Below are 19,100 nucleotides of genomic sequence, written 5' to 3'. Positions count from 1 at the left end.
TTAATCATGGCTGTGCGGTGGACTTTACAACGACTTCAACAATTCTAAATTTAAAAGAAGGGGAAAGACAAGAAATTTTTTGCTGTGCGCTAGTTTTATTAGTAGACAAAGAATGGGTGAGGGCCAATCGAAGCCAAAGATACAGTGGGGCATGTCTTTCCAGAAATGGTGCATTGGTTTTCAAGGACACATTCGGATTGTTGGAGGTCTTACTCTGTTCTACCCCTGCTCTGTCAACAGGCTTATTAGGAAAATAACTTGTGCTGATTAAATAAAAAAAAACTCAGGTGCTTTCAGTTCAGATTTGGTTTCAATTGAACAGGTAAGGGACTTTTGTGAAACAGTGGTAGTGCCCCTACTTCTGATTCAGAAGGCATGGGTTCAAGTCCTGCCTGTTTCAGAGGTGCATAATACCATCTCTGAATTGATTGCTTAGAAAACAATTTTAAAACAAAAATGAAACGAACATCAATAATTACCAAACAAGTACACTGAAGTAAGTCTGAAAGAGGTTAATTCTCTCTTTAAACCTTGGCAAATACACACACCATTGATCTTCATCTTGTTTTACAGCTAGCCTAGGACAGGTAAATAAGTTGACTTATAGAAAATGCGATAATTGCAAACATCTCAAAGCCCTAATGGCCACCTAACTGTTGCACTTTGGAAAGATCCACACAACATCAGCATCTAACATTACAAGAAGTAGACCGGTATCAACATTTTTACGTTCCCTTTTAAGTTAGATGTGGCTTTAGCTGTGAACGATCTGTCCAGCAAAGTCTAAGAATTAAGTTAAAACTAAAGCCAAATGACAAAAGTTTACAGAAACGTAAGAAAGTGCAACAAAAATAAGTTTCCTGATAGCTAATTAACCAGCTCATATCAGGTTGATCCCTTACCATCTCTACATCAAACAATATGTCTTCATTGTAACCAACTTCCCCTGGAATACTAAAGTGAAGTTCGAACATGTCATATATACATGTTTAAACTTAAAGCAAAAGTAACTGATCATGCGACAAGTTATACTATGTCTTACCTGACCTGAACTTGCTTCGGATCAATAGAGAATGTTCCGAGCCCAAGAGTGTCATGTTGATAGTTACAATTCCAGCAATATCGGCCAAGACCAGTTGAAACTATCCTCAATTTCTCAAACCATGAATTAATTCAGACAGGGCGGGGGGGGGGGGGGTTTGAACGTAAAAAAAAGAGGCAATTGGTCACAGTGCAATCGAGAAGTGAGAATTCGTCCAACAAAAAGGTCCTCTCTCTCACACGTAGACGTGAAACGACTTAGTTTCTGAGCTCTTGCAGCAGGGGTAGCTGTGTGCAGCGAGAAACTCTTGAAAAGGTTTTTTGGTCCCATCCACCCTCCCCCTCGGCGAGCAGACAGCAACTGGTCACACTGCACGGCGCTGGGAAGGGCTAATTAACGTGCAGCCAGCTCGGACACACCTACCACAGAGGCTTTTACCATCATCATCATCAGCAGCAGCACCGCGGAGATTTTGGCTCCGAGGAAGCCTGTGCTAGCGGCTATCGGCTTAAAGACTTTCGGAGCTTTAGTGATCATGGATAGTGACCGTGCCAGCTCGTCACCTCGAGGATGGGAGGTTGGGTCTGTTGTCCCGGCCAAGCATTTGCTGATGTTCAGAGCTGATGAGCAGTTGTCACAATTAGAAAGCGGTAGTGAGGGAGAAATCCGAGTTTTTCCCTGTCCGTGGGGAGACTGTGGGACATCCCAGCGACAGAGTAACGAGGAAGTAACTCAAATATTGGGTCACTGAATAATTGGGTTGGCTCCGATTGCTAAATTCGGAGTTGGAGATAACGGGTTTGCTTATGGTTTCATAATTTAGCATGTTAAGAGTCTTTAAATTAATGCAGCACGCCTACCGCACCCCCCTCCCCATAAAATTGGACAAAATCAGCCCTTCCGTTCAAACTGCATGAACTGACCCCGCCGCCTAAATACTGGAACAGCAAAATACAATGTAATCACAGGAACTGTCGGTACTTTCCGCTGCTTCCTATTGATATAATTATTAAACCTTTTCGTAACGCGAATTACTTTTAAACATGTAGGTATATATAGTTTGGTCATATTAAACTTTGTTGTCCATTTCTTAAATTCCAGTTTCTTTAATGAAAGTACTGTATCCAACTCATGATAAAGTCTGGTCAGATTGAAACGCTGGTCATATTAAATTTAGGGTTTTCCATTCCTTGAATTACAATCTCTGTAATGACGATACTGTATATAACGCATGATATAAACTCCGCTCAGATTAAAACGCGAGGTGGCGTCCTACTGGCCCTTGTTTCGCTTTTACAGCAAGTTCCCTTGCGGGTTTTATGTGTTTGGGAGACAACAGCTGGGGAATGTGTCACGTTACTGCGTCCCTCCCCCGGCCTCACATCCAGTGGTGCACGGAAACCCGTTCGCCGGACGGACGCTGTCCGAACACAGCGCACAGCGCCAGGGCACGGGTTGGGGGCGTTTAAATTCTGCCCCACGGTTCGGGGACGCCGACAATGTGCAAACAATTAAACACCTCGGCAATCCAGATTTGAGGCTGATTCCTTTCCCCCCCCCCCCAAAAGTTGCCTGCACGCAGGCAGTTAGAGATGAGACAACACAATGAAACATAATTTGCGCGTTAAGGTTAAATAATATCTGTATTAATGTAGAGATGAAATTACATATACTCTGACTGTGGTACAACTGCTTTTGGCTTTGAACCAACCGGGAAATGTCCCGCGCCCCGTTAAGACTCGAAACTGCAACAGGGGGAGTGAGAGCTCTGTCCTGGATTGAAATGCAATCACATTTCATATTCCCCGGGAAGGAACCTTTGGCCGTACTTCAATGTTTAAATAATATTTTTTTAAAAAATTGCGTGATCTTCTTCAGTTACTGAACGAAGTTGCAGTTTAGCAGTTGGTGAGACAGCGGTTACAAATAACAACTCTCACGGCACATCAAAGGATTTTCCTTCGGGCCGCACTGGAGTAACGTTGGCGGTATGACGGCGCAGCTCTGACAAATGCGACTCCCGCTGGATTAGTCAGCTCTGCAGTGATCTGAGCTGCTAGTCGTCTCAACCCAGTACGACCAAGTCCGGTATGCGTAAGAACAGAATACCCACAGTGCAGAAAGAGGCCATTTGTCCCACTGAGTTTGCACGGACCCTCCGAAAAGCATCCCATCCTCTCCCCCAAGCCCAAATTTCCCATAATTAACGCGCCGACTTACACACTAAGGGGCAATGCAACATGTCCAATCCACCTAACGTATATATCTTTGGACTGTGGGAGGAAACCCACACAGACACGGGGAGAACAAACAAACTCCACACACTCATCCAAGGGTGGAATCAAACCCAGGTCCCTGGCGCTATGAGGCATCAGTGCTAGCCACCAAACCACCCACACCTATTCTGATTTATAAGGATCAATGAGTGAATCCATACTTGAAGATCTTCATCCCTGTTCGCCATCTCAAGGACAAAATGCCGAGTATACCCTCCCAACTCCCAGACCATTAATGTGCTGTTTCAAAACAAGCACACTGCACTATCAAGGAATGTCTGGGTGACTGAATTCCCAGGACAAATTTTAAGAGCTACCTCAGACTCTAGTCAAAATTGAAGTTTTCCAAAACACTGCTGGTGGCAAATCTCAGGGGGAAAGAAAAGTCATTAGGGTACTTAGAAAACTATGCACTTTTACATTTTATTCATAAAGTGTTTTCATCAACCAATTTGCAACTTTGAGGCAGGTGAGACTTGAACCCAAGCCTTTTACCCCAGAGAAAGGAACTGCACCACTGCATGACAGAATCCTCAATAAAAATAATGAATTGCATTAAACTGGGAATAGAACGGCGGTCAGTTGCTTGGAGCGCAGCTGAGTGTTCTGTTTTTTTTCCATTAGGTCTTCGAAAGCTATTGATGGAAGAGAAGGAGGTTGGTCGTCTGGACAGTCCAGAATCATCCAATTTGGTGATTAAGAGATTGTTAGTTTTCCAAATGACATGCAAATCAAAGTAGACTTGTACGGTGACCAGTGGTGAGTATTTGGAATGTATCAAATGTTAAAATGAATAGAGCTAGACAGTCACAATGATAAGTAAACTCATACTGAAGAGGTTGGAATTGGACGGGGTTATGCTATTGTGTGGGGAAGCTGGAGACTAAAGGAGTCTTCTTGGAATTAAGCTCTCTGCCTCATTTTATGACGGTGCGAATACCCTGTTTCTGCCCATTACTGAATCACCCTGTTATCGTTTTCTGCAAACAGTACAGACCAACTCATGAAAATGAATTCATGATCAAAATTTGTTTCAAAAATAGAGATTAATGTATGTGAACATTGTTATGATCCCCATTGGGAGCAATAACTTTTAAGATGAAATTCAAATCACCAGTGGATGGCACAATAGTTCACATGACAAGGTTAATCACATCACAAATTAAAAGCAACACTATTTCAGCACGCAACTTGACAATGAAAATTCTCGACTGTTATTTTTACTTGTCTCTTATTTGGACACTTCACTTTTGAGGAACACTTTCCTCTTCCAGTTCATTCCACCTACGAACTACTCTCTGTGTGAAAAAGTTTCCCGTCAGGTCCTTTTTAAATCTTTCTCCTTTCACCTCAAAATTATGCCCCTAGTTTTGAAATCTCCTACCTTAGGGGAAAGACCTTGGTTAATGTTTATGCATTGGTTTAACCACTTAAAATGCATGTAACATAAGATGCCCTGTCAATTTTTACTATTCTAGCCAGTGTATAATTGTTCAAATGTACATACCATCCATCCATCTCACAACTGTGGAATAAGATTGTCCATTTACTATAAGAAATCTACAATCACTTGGAACTGGTTTGATGCTGTTCTCCTCATGGAGGATCCTTGCAGTAGGATTGAGTTGCATGCACATATAAAAGATTGGTGTCTAAGCCACAATAATGGTTAGGTCCTGGACTCACATTTTATTTTTAAGGAGAACATGCGCAAAAGTAGAACTTATTTGAAAATGGTGATTCATATTTAACAATTAAATTTTTGACATTTGGTGCTCCTTAATTGAACATTACAGGTACCTATAAATCACTGACTTTTCCTCTGCGTAAGCACAAATATCTATGGTACAATTCTGTACAAGTGGAATCCTATGAACTAAAATCCTTAGCCAAATCCTGTTCTTAGAACAGAGAAATTAATGCATACCTCTCCATTAACAATTGCTATGCTTTCAGATGACCTGTGTAATAGAAGCCCTCATATTTTCAATCACACAGAATGGGCACTGCACAGGAACCAAGGAAGAGCTGAATTTGAGCCAGAGGAGACAGTTAATCTGTGACAGCAGCTGCTGCTAGTGTGGGACTAAAGTTAACACATGTACAGTAAGAAGAATGCAAGTAATGCTCTAATATCTATAGGTTTGACTGTTTCACAGCATAAATGGACACAGGAGAAAGACAGTAAAATTGGTGACATTTCAGAACATGATCTGTTAAATTCCAAAACTGAACAAGATGCAATGTATTCTCATGTTGTAAATACGTCCATGACAGAAAACTACTCAGAGCGTGCACTAACCTGCTTCTCACTTTTACTACCTAAGGACTATGTCACAACAACTTTGAAACAATATTCAGATCACTGGAAATGACTGCCTGTTCATATTACATGCTGGTTCAACAGCTTGGAAGACTTAGATGATTATTCTGCAGTCCTGTACAAAAATAATACCCAGTGCTGTCTCATATTCAGTTATGAAAGAGGAAGAATTTTTCTGAAGGAGACAGGAAGGTAAGGATTTTCAAATCTGTAATGACGAAATTAGAAGTAAATGAAAAAGAGACTGAATATTGAGTTTATGCTGTTGCACATTAATGTTCATGAGGAGGTATCGGTGTTGGACCGGGGGGTAACAAGGTCAGAAGTCACCAGACATCAGGTTATAACCCAATGGGTTTATTTGAAATCACAAGCTTTCGGAGTGCTGCTTCTTCATCAGATGAAGTGACATTCATTTTGAGAAATAGATCAACCATGATCTATTTGGAAGGTAAATGAGGTTCATGGGAAATGAATTACCTACTCCTGTTCCTATAGAACTGAATATTTTCCCATTGATGGCAGTGCTAGTATTATGTGACTGAAGTTTGGGCATAATATAACATAGATGCACAGGAAAATACCTTCTCTCCTCCAGAAACTTGAAATGAATATGCCCGTCACAAAGTTAACTGCGGCACTTTGTGTGGTTGGGAGACACCTCAAAAACTCAGTGTGCAGAGCCTGCACCTGTCTTCACATTGTGAGAGTTAATAAATCAAACCTGAATGTTGACAAGGCAATTTGCAATTTTTAAATGCTGACAGAAGAAAAAACGTGAATAAACATTGTGATAATTGGAAATAAAGACAGGAAGTGGTTTCATAAAATATTTGGACCTGGATGGAAAACACTGGGTGCAATGGGCTGTGACTGTCCTTTCACCTCCAACAATGGGACTTGCATCTCGTTCGGGGTGACAGGAGGAAATGCTCAAATCTCTGCCAGGTCAAAGACTTCAATGTGGAGTGACTTTGGGCAGTGTTAACCATGCTACTGGTGGCCATAAGTACCAAACATTAAAAAAAACCCATAACGTGGGACAAATTGAGTTAACTTTTCAATCTTATTCAAACATTCCAGCAAGATATCTGGTCAATTGAAAATTATTTCTGGTAAATCAGATAGCACCCTTCCGAGAATGAGTTGAGAAACAACAGCAACATTTGTAGCAAGCGACAACCGATGTTGCTCCATTGGCTGGAGCTCGGAATGGTCTTTCAGTGGTTCTGGGGTATTGAAAGAGGAGGCTAATATCCTTTTTATGCTATCACGCTCCTCCTGATATCCAGTTCCATTTCAGTGACCATGCTACAATGGAAACATGTCAGAGGAGAAAAAGAGCATCATCAACCATTCGTACAAATGCACTTCTGTCTTTTATAGCCTTGGTGTAAGATGCTGGAGGGTCTGACAACCAGAAGGAGAAATCAAAGTGACAAGCTTCAAGCAACCACATGCCTGTTATAGGATGGGTTCAACAGCACCTGCCTGGAATTGCGACATGTCTTGAAATTCATTCCACTTGTTATAATTTAGCAATATGAAACAGCATCAGAATATGCCAGTACAATACAAGGGATTCCCTTAAAAGTATACACTTCTGTGTTTCAAGGACAGTCAAGTTGCATCACTAATTTCTTTTCCTGATTGTCAGTTGCAAAATAACAATTTCTAATTATAGATACCTTTTCTAAATATGTATTCAGCTGGTACAATTAAAAAGGATTTGATCCCCATAGTGTGACATAGATTATTCAGTAATTATAAATACTTCAACAGAGACAATGTTAATGGTATTTAAAGTTTTGCAGATTTCTAAAAACTTTGGAATAATCTAGTCCAAAACATGTAAATGCCAGAGCCAGTCTAATAGCATTACAAATTCATCTTTTTTGTCCATTTCTGAAAGAGCTTTAATTAGAATCAGATATATACAGACACACAAACTACATTTGCAGGAGAAGGCCAGCTGTAGACAAAGATTTTTAAATTCTGTGCCAGATAAGCACATTGGGTTAGGTAATCCATACTAATGATATTCTCAGTGGATCTGAATTAAATAAAGTGTCAAACTACCTTCTTAATTTAATTTGAATTTAATCCAAATTAAACAACTTTGAGTTATCCAACACCATTTAATTCAGGTCAGGTTAAATTTAAGAAGTCTCAAATCTTGAAGCTTAATAATGAATTAATTGGATTTCCCCTGTGCACTGTGTGAATATTCATTAAGCAAACCATACGTAATGCAAATTGTGTGCAATTAGTGCTTTAATTTTGATATATAAATGTAAAGTTCTGCTTTTCATGATTTTCATTTCATTTTATTCAGGATTTGCAGCAAAGGGAACACTATATGGACAGTTGCTTGGTAGTCCAGATGTTTGAATATTTTTAAAAATATCATGTTGCTGAAACTTTTTAATCTTGCCCTCATAGGACAAATGCAGAAATGTCAAATTTCACCCAAACACAACCGCTTATAGCATAGAATTATCTTAAATCTTAAATATGGTTCCACAGTTGTGTGGCACTTGATATATAATCCTAAATGGTCCAACAGCTACCTTAACCAGTAGAGCTTATAACATGGCTCATTTACAGTTGCTAGATGTGTCAAACATCCAAATGCAGAGATTGAGTCTCTGCAAACAAAGGGATATGATCAAGGCTTCTGCAAATTTTCTAACTGATTGCTACTGCTTTCTCCATGGCAATGTGTTGGCCAATCAGAGTGGACTTGTCAACCAACCAGCATCCTGTCGTATCAATTGTTATGATTGTTTTAAATTTGGTTTTCTTACAATTTGCCTGATGAGTGCAGGATGAAAATATTTGGGAACATGTCTCTCTTTTCAGCATTATTGTGAACCACAGACTTTGCACTTTTGCATTCAAAAAATTACTTTTCAACATTTCGTTGAACATACTTTTCTGAATAATGCACTTATCTTTAATTTTCTACCATTTCTCTGATAAATGTGATGAATGAACAATTATGGACAGTGCTCTGATGCTGGTGGATTGCTTTATAAACTATCTTTAGCAGTGCTACCGTTTAACATCTTTCACAAGTGTCTATACACATTTAGGATTTGACCCTGAGATTATGCATCTACCAAATTTGAAAGCATGATTCCACCCAGTTCATTAACTAAAGCTGCTCCCCCACCCATTATCTTTTCAGTACAGAGGTTAAGATTGAATTTCAGTCTTATCTTCTCTCATCTCTGTTCTTGAGATCAAAATTAAACTAGAAAGTCTCCTACTCATTATTTCTCTACCAAGATGTCACAACTGTCGAACAGTTCAACCAGCTTAAGACTGTGGTTTATGACCCATTGTTTTAGTTGAGGAATTTATTTGAACCTGGCAGTTTATGCAGGAATAGAAGTAATTGAGGAAACTTTTAATTCAGTCCTGAGCCAGAACTCCCAAATCAAGACTGTCTGAAAATTATTGGTTAATTCCAACTGATCACTGTGTGCTGGGGATAGGAAAAGACAGAAAGGAATAAATTCACCGGTACCACATACATGACAAGTTACTCTCTTGACTGAGTGTTAGCTGCTTCAGGCAGGCTGTTTACACACATGGGGAACATTTAGGCATTTCACAGTTGTACCACCAAATGTTTTGGGAGTGAACTTGTTTGCTGTTCGAATTCTTAAACTGGCCATCGTGACATACTCAGAACAAACTGAATGACACCCAATTTCAGTGTTTTGGTGCATACCAATGTATCTTATTTCCACTTCCTATGCAATAGAGAAGTTCATGCAGAAGATAAAGTGAAATTCAGACTCATAAGACTTCCTCTCAAGAAAGATTTGCATGTGGGCCACTGCCTTGAGGGGTTATATAAGGGGTAACAATGTGATAATTCAGTGCAACACAGAAAGCTTCTTTGACAATTTGTTCTGAAATAACAGTAGCATGTGAACATAGGAATGGAAATACTTGTTTTTATATTAAGGGCATCATATACCGGACACATTCAGTGAATGGGTACACTTAAACAATTTGAAATTAAGGTTCAGCTGAATATATATATAGTGCTATCACATTAGGTTATGATGGGAATGTGTTCCTGTAATCCCTTATTACAAACAGTCAGCTGTGGCCCAGCTGGCAGAATTCTCACTTGTAAGTCAAAAGGCTTAGTCTCACTTGAGAGGACTGGTCACAAAATCTAGACTGATGCTCCAATGCAGTGCTGAGGGAGTGCTATACAGCCAGAGGTGCCATATTTGGGAAAACATGTCACATTCAGGTCCTGTGCGTTCTGTAAGGTCGATGCAGAAGCCATGTCACCAGTTGAAGATGAAGAGATGAGTTGATATCTTGGCTGATATTTATCCTTCAAAAATAGTGCTAAAAGCGACAAACTTGTCAATCATCCATTTTTGTTTGTGGGATCTTGTTCTGTGCAAATCAGCAACCACATTTAGATTACAACCGTGAGTACACTTCCAAAACAGGGCTGGCCTGGCTATGTAGGCAAACTAGGCAGTCATCTGGGGTGGCAGGCTTTGAGGGGGAGGTGCCAAATTCAGCATTTCAAATGTTGAGTAAATATACATTCTCACTTTTCTCTATATTGAAGCATTTGAGTGAGGGGGGGATTTAAAAGTCATACTTCACCTGAAGCACCAAAAATCTGGAGATGGGCTCGATTCCAAAGTACTTTACATCCCAAGAATGCGAGAAGTACTACTGTACATGCAAGAAAGCCTTTTCTTCTTATATCATAACACACCAGGAGAGTTATTTCAATAAAATTCTACTTAATTTCTCAATTATTGGGGAAATTGAACATGCTTATTTTCCCAGGAGGAGTTATAGCAAGATAGAGATAAAGTGTTAATATGACAACCTATTTCCTGTTGAACAAACTCCTGTTTGGATCTGGCTTTGGAACGGATAACTAAAATATCAAAATGTGTATTTGTGTATTAATTCTTCATTGTCATTGAACTGTTTGCTTTGTTGCATACGTAGATATCAGGATGTTGCACAGTTATGGACAGAGTCTGCAGCTGGGGAGTGCGTGATTTCCAATGTGCACACAGTTACTTGCACCAGGAGAGCTGAAACAGAACTACACCCTTTCAACAAGCCAACATTTGTGGTTTTCTCTTTTATATGCGTCCCAAAAGCAATAATTAATTTTTATGCTCAGTCACTAATAGTGCTCAGTGATTGGGGACTTGGAAACCCGACCAACAATTCTGTCATTCAGTTTTCTCTTGTTCTCTTGCAGAAACACTAACAGACAGAAATTGAACCTGACTGCATTCATATGACTGGCTTCAAACAGATGCAGTGATGGTCAAGTTTAGCGTTAACTATCATGCACTCTCACAATGCTTTAAAAATGCATACAATCTGAAATCAGGCGAGATATTCTCTAGATGGCTGGAATGATCATCTCAAAGAGCCTCCAAGCTTTCATATCTGATAATGAAGGGTCTAATGCCTGTTGAGCACACTTCAGGGAAGAAGAAGCATTCCCAGGTATTCTAAATACAGCTACAGCTTAGTTACAAAAACTGTATGTTTTATTTTAATTGATGTGTAAACTATCCACATATTTTCAGTCAACCCCCAGAATGTTGATAGTGCTTGATGCCACACTTGTTTGAATGCAGCCTTGATGTCAAGGACTGCTACTCTCACCTCACCTCTGGAATTAAGCTCTTTTGTCCACGTTTGAACTAAGACTGTAATGAGGTCAGGAACTGAATGGCCCTAATGGAACCCCAACTGGGTGACACTTAACAGGATATTGTTGAGCTGGTACTGTTGATGACACCTTCCATGACTTTACTGATGATCAAGAGTAGACTGATAGGTTGGAAATTAGCTGGATTTGATTTGTCCTGCTTTTTATGTACAGATCATACCTGGGCAATCTTTCACACTGCTGGATACAAACCAGTGTTGTAACTGTGGTGGAACAGCTTGGCTAGGGGACCGGCAAATTCTGGAGCACAGGTTTTCAGTACTGTTGCTGGAATGGTGTCAGGTCCCATAGCCTTTGCAGAATCCGGTATCTCTAACCGTTTCTTGGTATCACATGGAGTGAATCAAATTGAGAAGCCTCCTCCTCCAGTGAGTTGTTTAATCATCCACCGCCATTCATGACTGGATGTGACAGGTCTGCAGAACTTAGATGTGATCTGTTGGTTGTGTGGTTGCTTAGCCCTGACCGCTGCCTATGTGATTTGGCACGCAAGTAATCCGTTTGGTAGCTTCGCCGGGATGACACCTCATCTTCAGGTAGGCCTGGTGCTGTTCCTGGCATGCCCTTCTGCACTCTTCATTGAACCAGGATTGATCTCCTGGTTTGATGATAATGTGCGAATGGGGGATATGCTGGGCCATGAGGTTACAGATTGTGCTGGAGAACAATTCTGCTGCTGTTGATGTCCCACAGCACCTCATGAATGTCCAGTCTTGAGTTTTCAGTTCTATTTGAAGTCTATCCTATTTAGCACGGTGATAATGCGATACAACACTTTGGAGGTTATTCTCAATGTGAACGTGGGATCTTGTCTCCACAAGGATTGTGCAGTGGTCATTCTTACCGATACTATCAGACAGAAACATCATGATTTGGCAGATTGACAAGGACAAGGTCAAGTATGATTTACCTTCTTGTTGGTTCCCTCACCATCTGCTGCAGACTCAATCTGGCAGCTATATCCTTTAGGACTCAAACAGCTCGATCTGGGGTACAGCTGCTGAGCCACTCTTGGTGGTAGACATTGAAATCGCCCACCCAGAGTACATTTTTGGTCCTTGCCATCATCAGTGCTTCCTCCAAGTGTTGTTCAAAATGGAGGAGTACTGATTTATCAGCTAAGGAAGGACGGTATTTGGTAATCAGCAGGAGGTCTCTTTACCCATGTTTAACCTGAAGCCAGGACACTTCATGGGGTCCAGAGTCATTGTGGCAGACTCCCAGGGCAACTCCTTCCTGACAGTACACCACTGTGCTGCCACCTCTGCTGGGTCTGTCCTGCTGGTGGGACAGGACATTCCAGGGACGATGATGGTGGTGTCTGGGACATTATCTGTAAGGTACGATTCCATGTATATGCCTATGTTAGGCTGTTACTTGACTAGTCTGTGAGACAGCTCTGCCAATTTTGGCATGAGCTTACAGATGTTGGTAAGAAGGATGATGCAGGTACAAACAGGGCTGATTCTGCTGTTGTCTTTTCTGGTGCCAAGGTTGTTGGCAGGTGCTGTGTCTGGTTTCATTTCTTTGTTGATACTTTGTAGCGGTTATTACACCTGAATTGCTTGCTAGGCCATTTCAGTGGGACATTGAGATTTAACCATGTTGTTGTGGGTCTAGAATCACATGTAGGCCAGACCAGGTATGGATGGCAGATATTCTTCCCTGAAGGACATAAGTGAAACAGCTGGGCTTTTCCAACAATCAGCAATCGACTTATGTGCATAAGTTGTTAATGGTACTGGGACAGAGGGACAGCACTTACATTAACCTAGGTGTTATTGATGTGGCAGAGAGTACAAAAGCAGATACGTAAAAGGCACTGATTAGGCCTCAGTTGGAGCATTGTGTACAATTCTAGGACATGCTACTTTAAGAAGGATGTGAATACATTGGAGAAAGTGCAGTCGAGACTTATGAGCCTGATAAGAATGGCAATGTGAATCATAGAATCAGTAATGTGAAACATAGAAACCCTACAGTGTGGAAGAAGGCCACTTAGCTCATCGAATCCAGACCGACCATCCAAACATCATCCCATTTGGACCCACTCCCCTAAACTATCACTGTAACTCTGCGTTTTCCATGGCCAATGAATCTAACCTACACATCTCTTTGGACTGTGGGAGGAAACCAGAACACATTGGAGGAAACCAGCAAAGACATGCGGAGAATGTGCTCAGGTGACTGAGAAACTCAGTCACCTGAGGCTGGAATCGAACTTGGATACCTGGCACTGTGAGGCAGCAATGCTAACCACAGAGCACTGTGCCCTCCCACCCCCAAACAGATTAAAGAAGTTGGGACTTGTTTTCCTTCAAGATAAGCAGGTTAAGAAGAGATTTAAATAAAGGTTTTAGAATCATGAAAGCTCTGGACTTATTTGTCAGAAAGAAACTGCTCTCAAAGATGAAGAACTGGAGGACACAGATTTAAGTGATTTTTGGAAGAAGTGAATGCAAGCAGTTCGGGTTTGGAACATACAGTCTGTGAATATTGTGGAGGCAGTTTCAAAAGGTCATTGAATTATGATTTAAATAGAAACAATTTGCAGGATTATGGGGAAAATGTGAGTGAATAGTCCTCAATTATGAAGCTAATTCAGAGTGCCATTGCAGACACAATGGGATGAAGGTCATCATTTGCATTGTATAAAATCTGTATCACCAGTGAGAAATATCTTTGTGTTTTTCTGTTCAAAATAGCGTGAAAGGATCTCTTCTGCATTCAGTTGAGTTTGAATGTCTCAATGGAAATCATCTCTGACAGTGTAGCACTCACACAGTACTGCAGAGAAGTGTCATCCTATCCAAGAGAGTCCAACATTCAAAAGTGATTTTTTTAATAATCAAAGACATATCAAAAACAGCAGAGACTGTTTAATGCAAGTGATCATCACCAATCTAAACTGTATCCTGTATATTGTCTTCACAGCTGTGGAGCGACAGTTCAAAACTCTCTGTGAACTCAGAAAGTGACCTTTGAAACAGTAGCCAAGTTATCTCACTAATGAATAAACACTCTCCTCCCCACCTGTTGTAAAGATCTAGGCAGCCCTCAGTGGAAGAGCAAGAGCTGAAAGTTAAAGTCTTCTAACTTTTTTTCAAGTGAGGCTGTCTAGAGAGTGAGACATGATTCATTTGCTGTTTTGTTGTTTGCAATACAGAGGCATCAGGGATTTGCTTGGTATTGCAATTTGGGAAGTCAAAATGACCTTGGTGTGAAAAAAACAGTCTTGAACATGTTGTTTATTATCAACAGCTGCTCTGTTAGTGATGAATGTAGAAATGAAGAAAATGTTGAAGCATTGGTTTGATTTCTGTGTACCAGAGTAATGTTTGGAACTTATCAGACAAACACATGAAATTGTGCTGAACTGTGGTTTCACAGAATTTTTAAAATTCCATCTCATTTTCAGTCTTTAAGCGTATGCTTAAATCCTAACTTCTTGTTTGCTGTCAGCAGTCACTCGCTGATGTATATGATTGTCCACCCAGGAAATTCTGTCTCAATGGTCATAGATTCTGAGTGTCCTTATGCCAATGGTAAGCCCAATCCTACAGTGCATCTCTGATAATACAATTGTTAGTTATTCCTGGGAGATGGAGTTGGTCCTTGGTTTTGAGATCGGCAAGGAAAAATCCAACTACCTGCTAATTTAAAACTTTCCCTGAAATTTTCATTTTTATGTGCTTCATTCCAATTATCAAGATCATTTGCATTTTTTAACATGACATATGACTTTCAAATATCATGTTATTGAATGTAGAAGATGATCAGTTTCATGTTTCTGTTCTGTTATACTGCGACAAGGTCAAAAATAAAAAAAAATCTTTCCTTTATATGCTGCAAACGTCACCTTTCTTATCGAATGTAAGTAGTTATTGTGGAATATCAGATAGCCTCAGTTGCATCATTATCACCAGTCTGAGTCCCTTTCTAAAACTTGATAGCACATTATTCAGGCTGGCATTATAGTACAGTGGTGAGGAATTGCTGAGTCATCACAAGTGCCATCTTTTAGGCAAGACATTAAACTGGATCTCAAAAGTTTGCTTGGTCAGGTGAGCTTAAAGAGGAAGAAATTGGTCAATGTCTATGATGCAAAATAATCTTGGAGTGAATGGAGGCAGTTCACTGCACGTGATATTCTTTCTACTGACCTTCACAGTACTGTCAATCTCTGTCCTTTGAATATTCACTGTCACTTCAACTTGACTTGAAATTAAAATTGGAAATAATTTCTAAGTGCAGGAAAAATGAAAATGGTGTTGTGAAAAGTTGGCTGCAAATTTGCAAAGATACTGTTGATGGCAGAGGCCAATTTAAGCTTCAACAGACCCAGGGGTGCTGTTCAAAGCTGAAGTTATTTTTTTGCTCAGCTGATTTCTATCCCTGGCCTCAAGGGGCCTTTGAAATGGCTTTGTAAGCCATTCAGTTGTACCAAACTATGACAGAAAAGTAAAACAAAGAAAGCATCAGACAGACCACTGGCCTAGACACTTGAAACATCAACAGCACAAAGTCAACCCTATGAAGTCATCCTGACAAAGATATGGGGACTTGCATTTAAATTAGGAAAGGTGTCCCACAAATTAGTCAAGTAGCAGCCTGACTAAGCCAACACAGTATGGAGCTGGAGGAATACAGCAGGCCAGGCAGAATCAGAGGGGCAGGAAAGAAGACATTTCTATGATGCCGTTCCTCTGATGCTGCCTGGCCTGTTGTATTCCTCCAGCTCCACACTGTGTTATCTCTGACTCCAGCACATGCAGTTCATGCGATCTCCGCCTGATGTAGCCATGCTCACAGGATTATATCTGATAATGTACAAGAAACCACTAATACAATCATTGGGTATGTTCTGTACTTATGGCAGGGGAACCTAGTAGAGGAGGCAGTGAATTGGGAGTTGCATTGGGAATTCTCATAACTGACTCTGCATTCCTCAAAAAATTCAAGTCAAATCTGGGCAAGGAAATGTCCTGCTGACAACCAATTGCCTCCCCACCCTGGCTGATAATCAGTCATCCTCCAAATTGAACCCCTCTTGGGGGGGGCAACACGGTATGTAGGAAGGGCAGAAAATGTCCACTGGTGACTTTAATGTCCATCACCAAGAGTGTCTCAATATATAGGCACGATACAATACAAAGACAAGAGCCACTAACCACTGAGCAGGCTAGGCTGGAAGGGATATAACCACTAGGCTGGATTGTGTTTGGTGGTGAGAGGACCAATAGGGATTAAAACATAAAGCTGAAAGAACTGCAGATGACCTTATAGAAGTTTATAAAATCATGAGGGGCATGGATTGGGTAAATAGACAAGGTCTTTTCCCCAGGGTAGGGGAGTTCAAAACTAAAGGTTTCAGGTGACAGGAGAAAGATTTAAAAGGGACCTAATGGGCAACCTTTTCATGCAGAGGGTGGTGCGTGTATAGAATGAGCTGCCAGAGGAAGTGGTTGAGGCTGGCACAATTACGACATTTAAAAGGCCTCTAGATGGGTATATGAATAGGAAGACTTTAGAAGGATATGTACCAAATGTTAGCAAGTGGGACTGGATTAATTTAGGTCAGCATGGATGAGTCGGACCAAAGGGTCTGTTTCCATGCTGAATATCTCTATGATACCTTCCAAGTCTATGATGTTCACCGTCCAGAAGGATGAGAGTCGTAGAAGCATGTGTATAACACCACCCTTCAAGTCACATATCATTTTGACTTTGAAGTATATCATCATTCCTTCACTGCTGCTGGGTCAATATCCTGGATTTCCCTTCCTAACAATAATGTGGGTGCTCCTACCCTCCCTGGATTGCTACACTGAAAAAAGGCAGCTCACCACCACTTTTTCAAGGACAAAAAGACATGATTGGCTGAGCAAATGACATTCAAAATAATGCCCCTAGGTGTTTTACAGCCAATTAAGCATATTTGTTTCTAATTGTAATAGTTTATAACATGCCTTTAAAAATAGGTAGGGAGTCCAAGATGCTCTCTGCAGAGGAGAAGGTAGTGATTGATGACAATCAGATAAAGCAAGAATAAGGACATGTGAGATATCAAGGTGTAGAGCTGGATGAACACAGCAGGCCAAGCAGCATCAGAGGAGGAGGAAGGCTGATGTTTCGGGTCTAGACTCTTATTCAAAAATGTGGGAGGGGAAGGGGATTCGGAAATAAATATGAGGTGCTGTTGATGGAAACCCAAGCAGAGGTTTGGGGACCACTTTCTGGAATACCTACGCTTGGTTCGCAACCAACAAGTGCACCTCCCAGTCGTAAACCATTTCAACTCCCCCTCCCATTCCTCAGACGACATGTCCATTCTGGGCCTCCTGCAGTGCCACAATGATGCCACCCGAAGGTTGCAGGAACAGCACCTCATATTCCACTTGGGAACCCAGCAGCCCAATTGTATCAATGTGGACTTCATAAGCTTCAAAATCTCCCCTCCCCCAACCGCATCTGCAAAACAGGCCAGCTCGTACCCGCCTCCCTAAACTGTCCTCCAATCTATCGACTCCTCCCACCTCAAGCCCCACACCCATCTCCTACCGACTAGCCTCATCTCACCTCCTTGACCTGTCCGCCCTCCCTAGACTGACCTAAACCCTCCCTAACTCACCACCTACACTCACTTTTACTGGTTCCATTCGCGCTTCTTTGGCCCGTCCGTCTCTTCTCCACCGATCTTCCCCGTCATCTATTTTCTATTCGCCTCCCCCTCTCTCCCTATTTTTTCAGAATCCCCTTCCTTTCCCCCTTTTCTGAAGAAGTGTCTAGACCCAAAACGTCAGCCTTTCTGCTTGTCTGATGCTGCGTTCATCCAGCTCTACACCTTATTATCTCAGATTCTCCAGCATGTGCAGTTCCTACTATCTCTGTAACAATCAGAAAATGTGAGGAGTTTTACTTCAAACACAATTTGGAGAGAAAGGGAAAGTGGTTGACAATAACCTAAAGAACATGAGAACATAAAAAATAGGAACAGAAGGAAACTGTTCAGCACCTCATGCCTGCACTTACATTCAATAGGATCATAGTGACCAGACATTCCTCTGTTCACATTCCTGTGTTTTCCCTATAACCCTCAGTTCCCCTACTGATCAAAAATCTATCTATCTCAGCCTTAAATATACCCAAAGACTCTGCCTCCACAGCTCTCTGTGGTAAGAAGTTCTAAAGACTCTGAATCCTCTGAGAGAAGAAATTCCTCCTTATCTCAGTCTAAAATTGGCATTTCTTAATTCTGAGACTATGCCTTCAGTTCCTATGATCTTCCATGAGGGGAAACATCCTCTCAGCACTTACGCTGTCAAGTCCTTTAAGGATCCTCTAGGTTTCAATGAGATCACTTTCCATTTTTCTTAATTCCAATGAGTACAGTCCCAACCTGTTTAACCTTTGCTCACTATCATTCTCTCCATTTCAGGGATTATTCTGGTGAACTTTCTCTAAACTGGCTCCAATGAAGTGATATCTATTGTTAAATAAGGGGACAGAAACTGCTCACTGCACTGCAGGTGTGATCTCACCAGCACCTCATACAATTGTAGTAAAATTTCCCAAACTGTTATACTCCAACCCCCACGAAATAAGGGCCAGAATTCCAATAGTACTCTATTAATAATGGAGAGCAGTATTGGGGGGGGGGGGGTTGCTTGGGGAAGAGATTATGAAAATGCAGAGGACTCTGCTCTTTAT

General features: G+C 41.1%; 1 protein-coding gene and 1 long non-coding RNA gene across 4 annotated transcripts in view; one reads left to right on the top strand and one right to left on the bottom strand.

Annotated features, from left to right (window-relative positions):
• Positions 1-19,100, bottom strand: part of LOC125463642 (myocardin) — a 600,727-nt gene that overhangs the window by 126,027 nt on the left and 455,600 nt on the right. The window contains exon 1 of one of the 3 annotated variants that reach the window (XM_048555183.2): positions 1,043-1,539. The exons of the other annotated variants lie outside the window; for them this stretch is intronic. Coding sequence (XP_048411140.1) covers positions 1,043-1,097 — 55 coding nt within the window. The 5' untranslated portion in view covers positions 1,098-1,539. Of the gene's footprint in view, positions 1-1,042; positions 1,540-19,100 lie in introns of those variants that run through there. 3 annotated transcript variants of the gene reach the window in all.
• LOC125463643 (uncharacterized) lies at positions 1,246-15,194 on the top strand. The gene is made up of 4 exons (XR_007249882.2): positions 1,246-1,619; positions 3,943-4,077; positions 5,646-5,833; positions 7,028-15,194. It is a non-coding gene; the product is annotated as an uncharacterized LOC125463643 (long non-coding RNA).

Source organism: Stegostoma tigrinum, chromosome 22 (genome assembly GCF_030684315.1).
Source record: "Stegostoma tigrinum isolate sSteTig4 chromosome 22, sSteTig4.hap1, whole genome shotgun sequence".
Lineage (NCBI taxonomy): Eukaryota > Metazoa > Chordata > Chondrichthyes > Orectolobiformes > Stegostomatidae > Stegostoma > Stegostoma tigrinum.
This window is presented reverse-complemented; position numbering and strand designations above follow the sequence as displayed.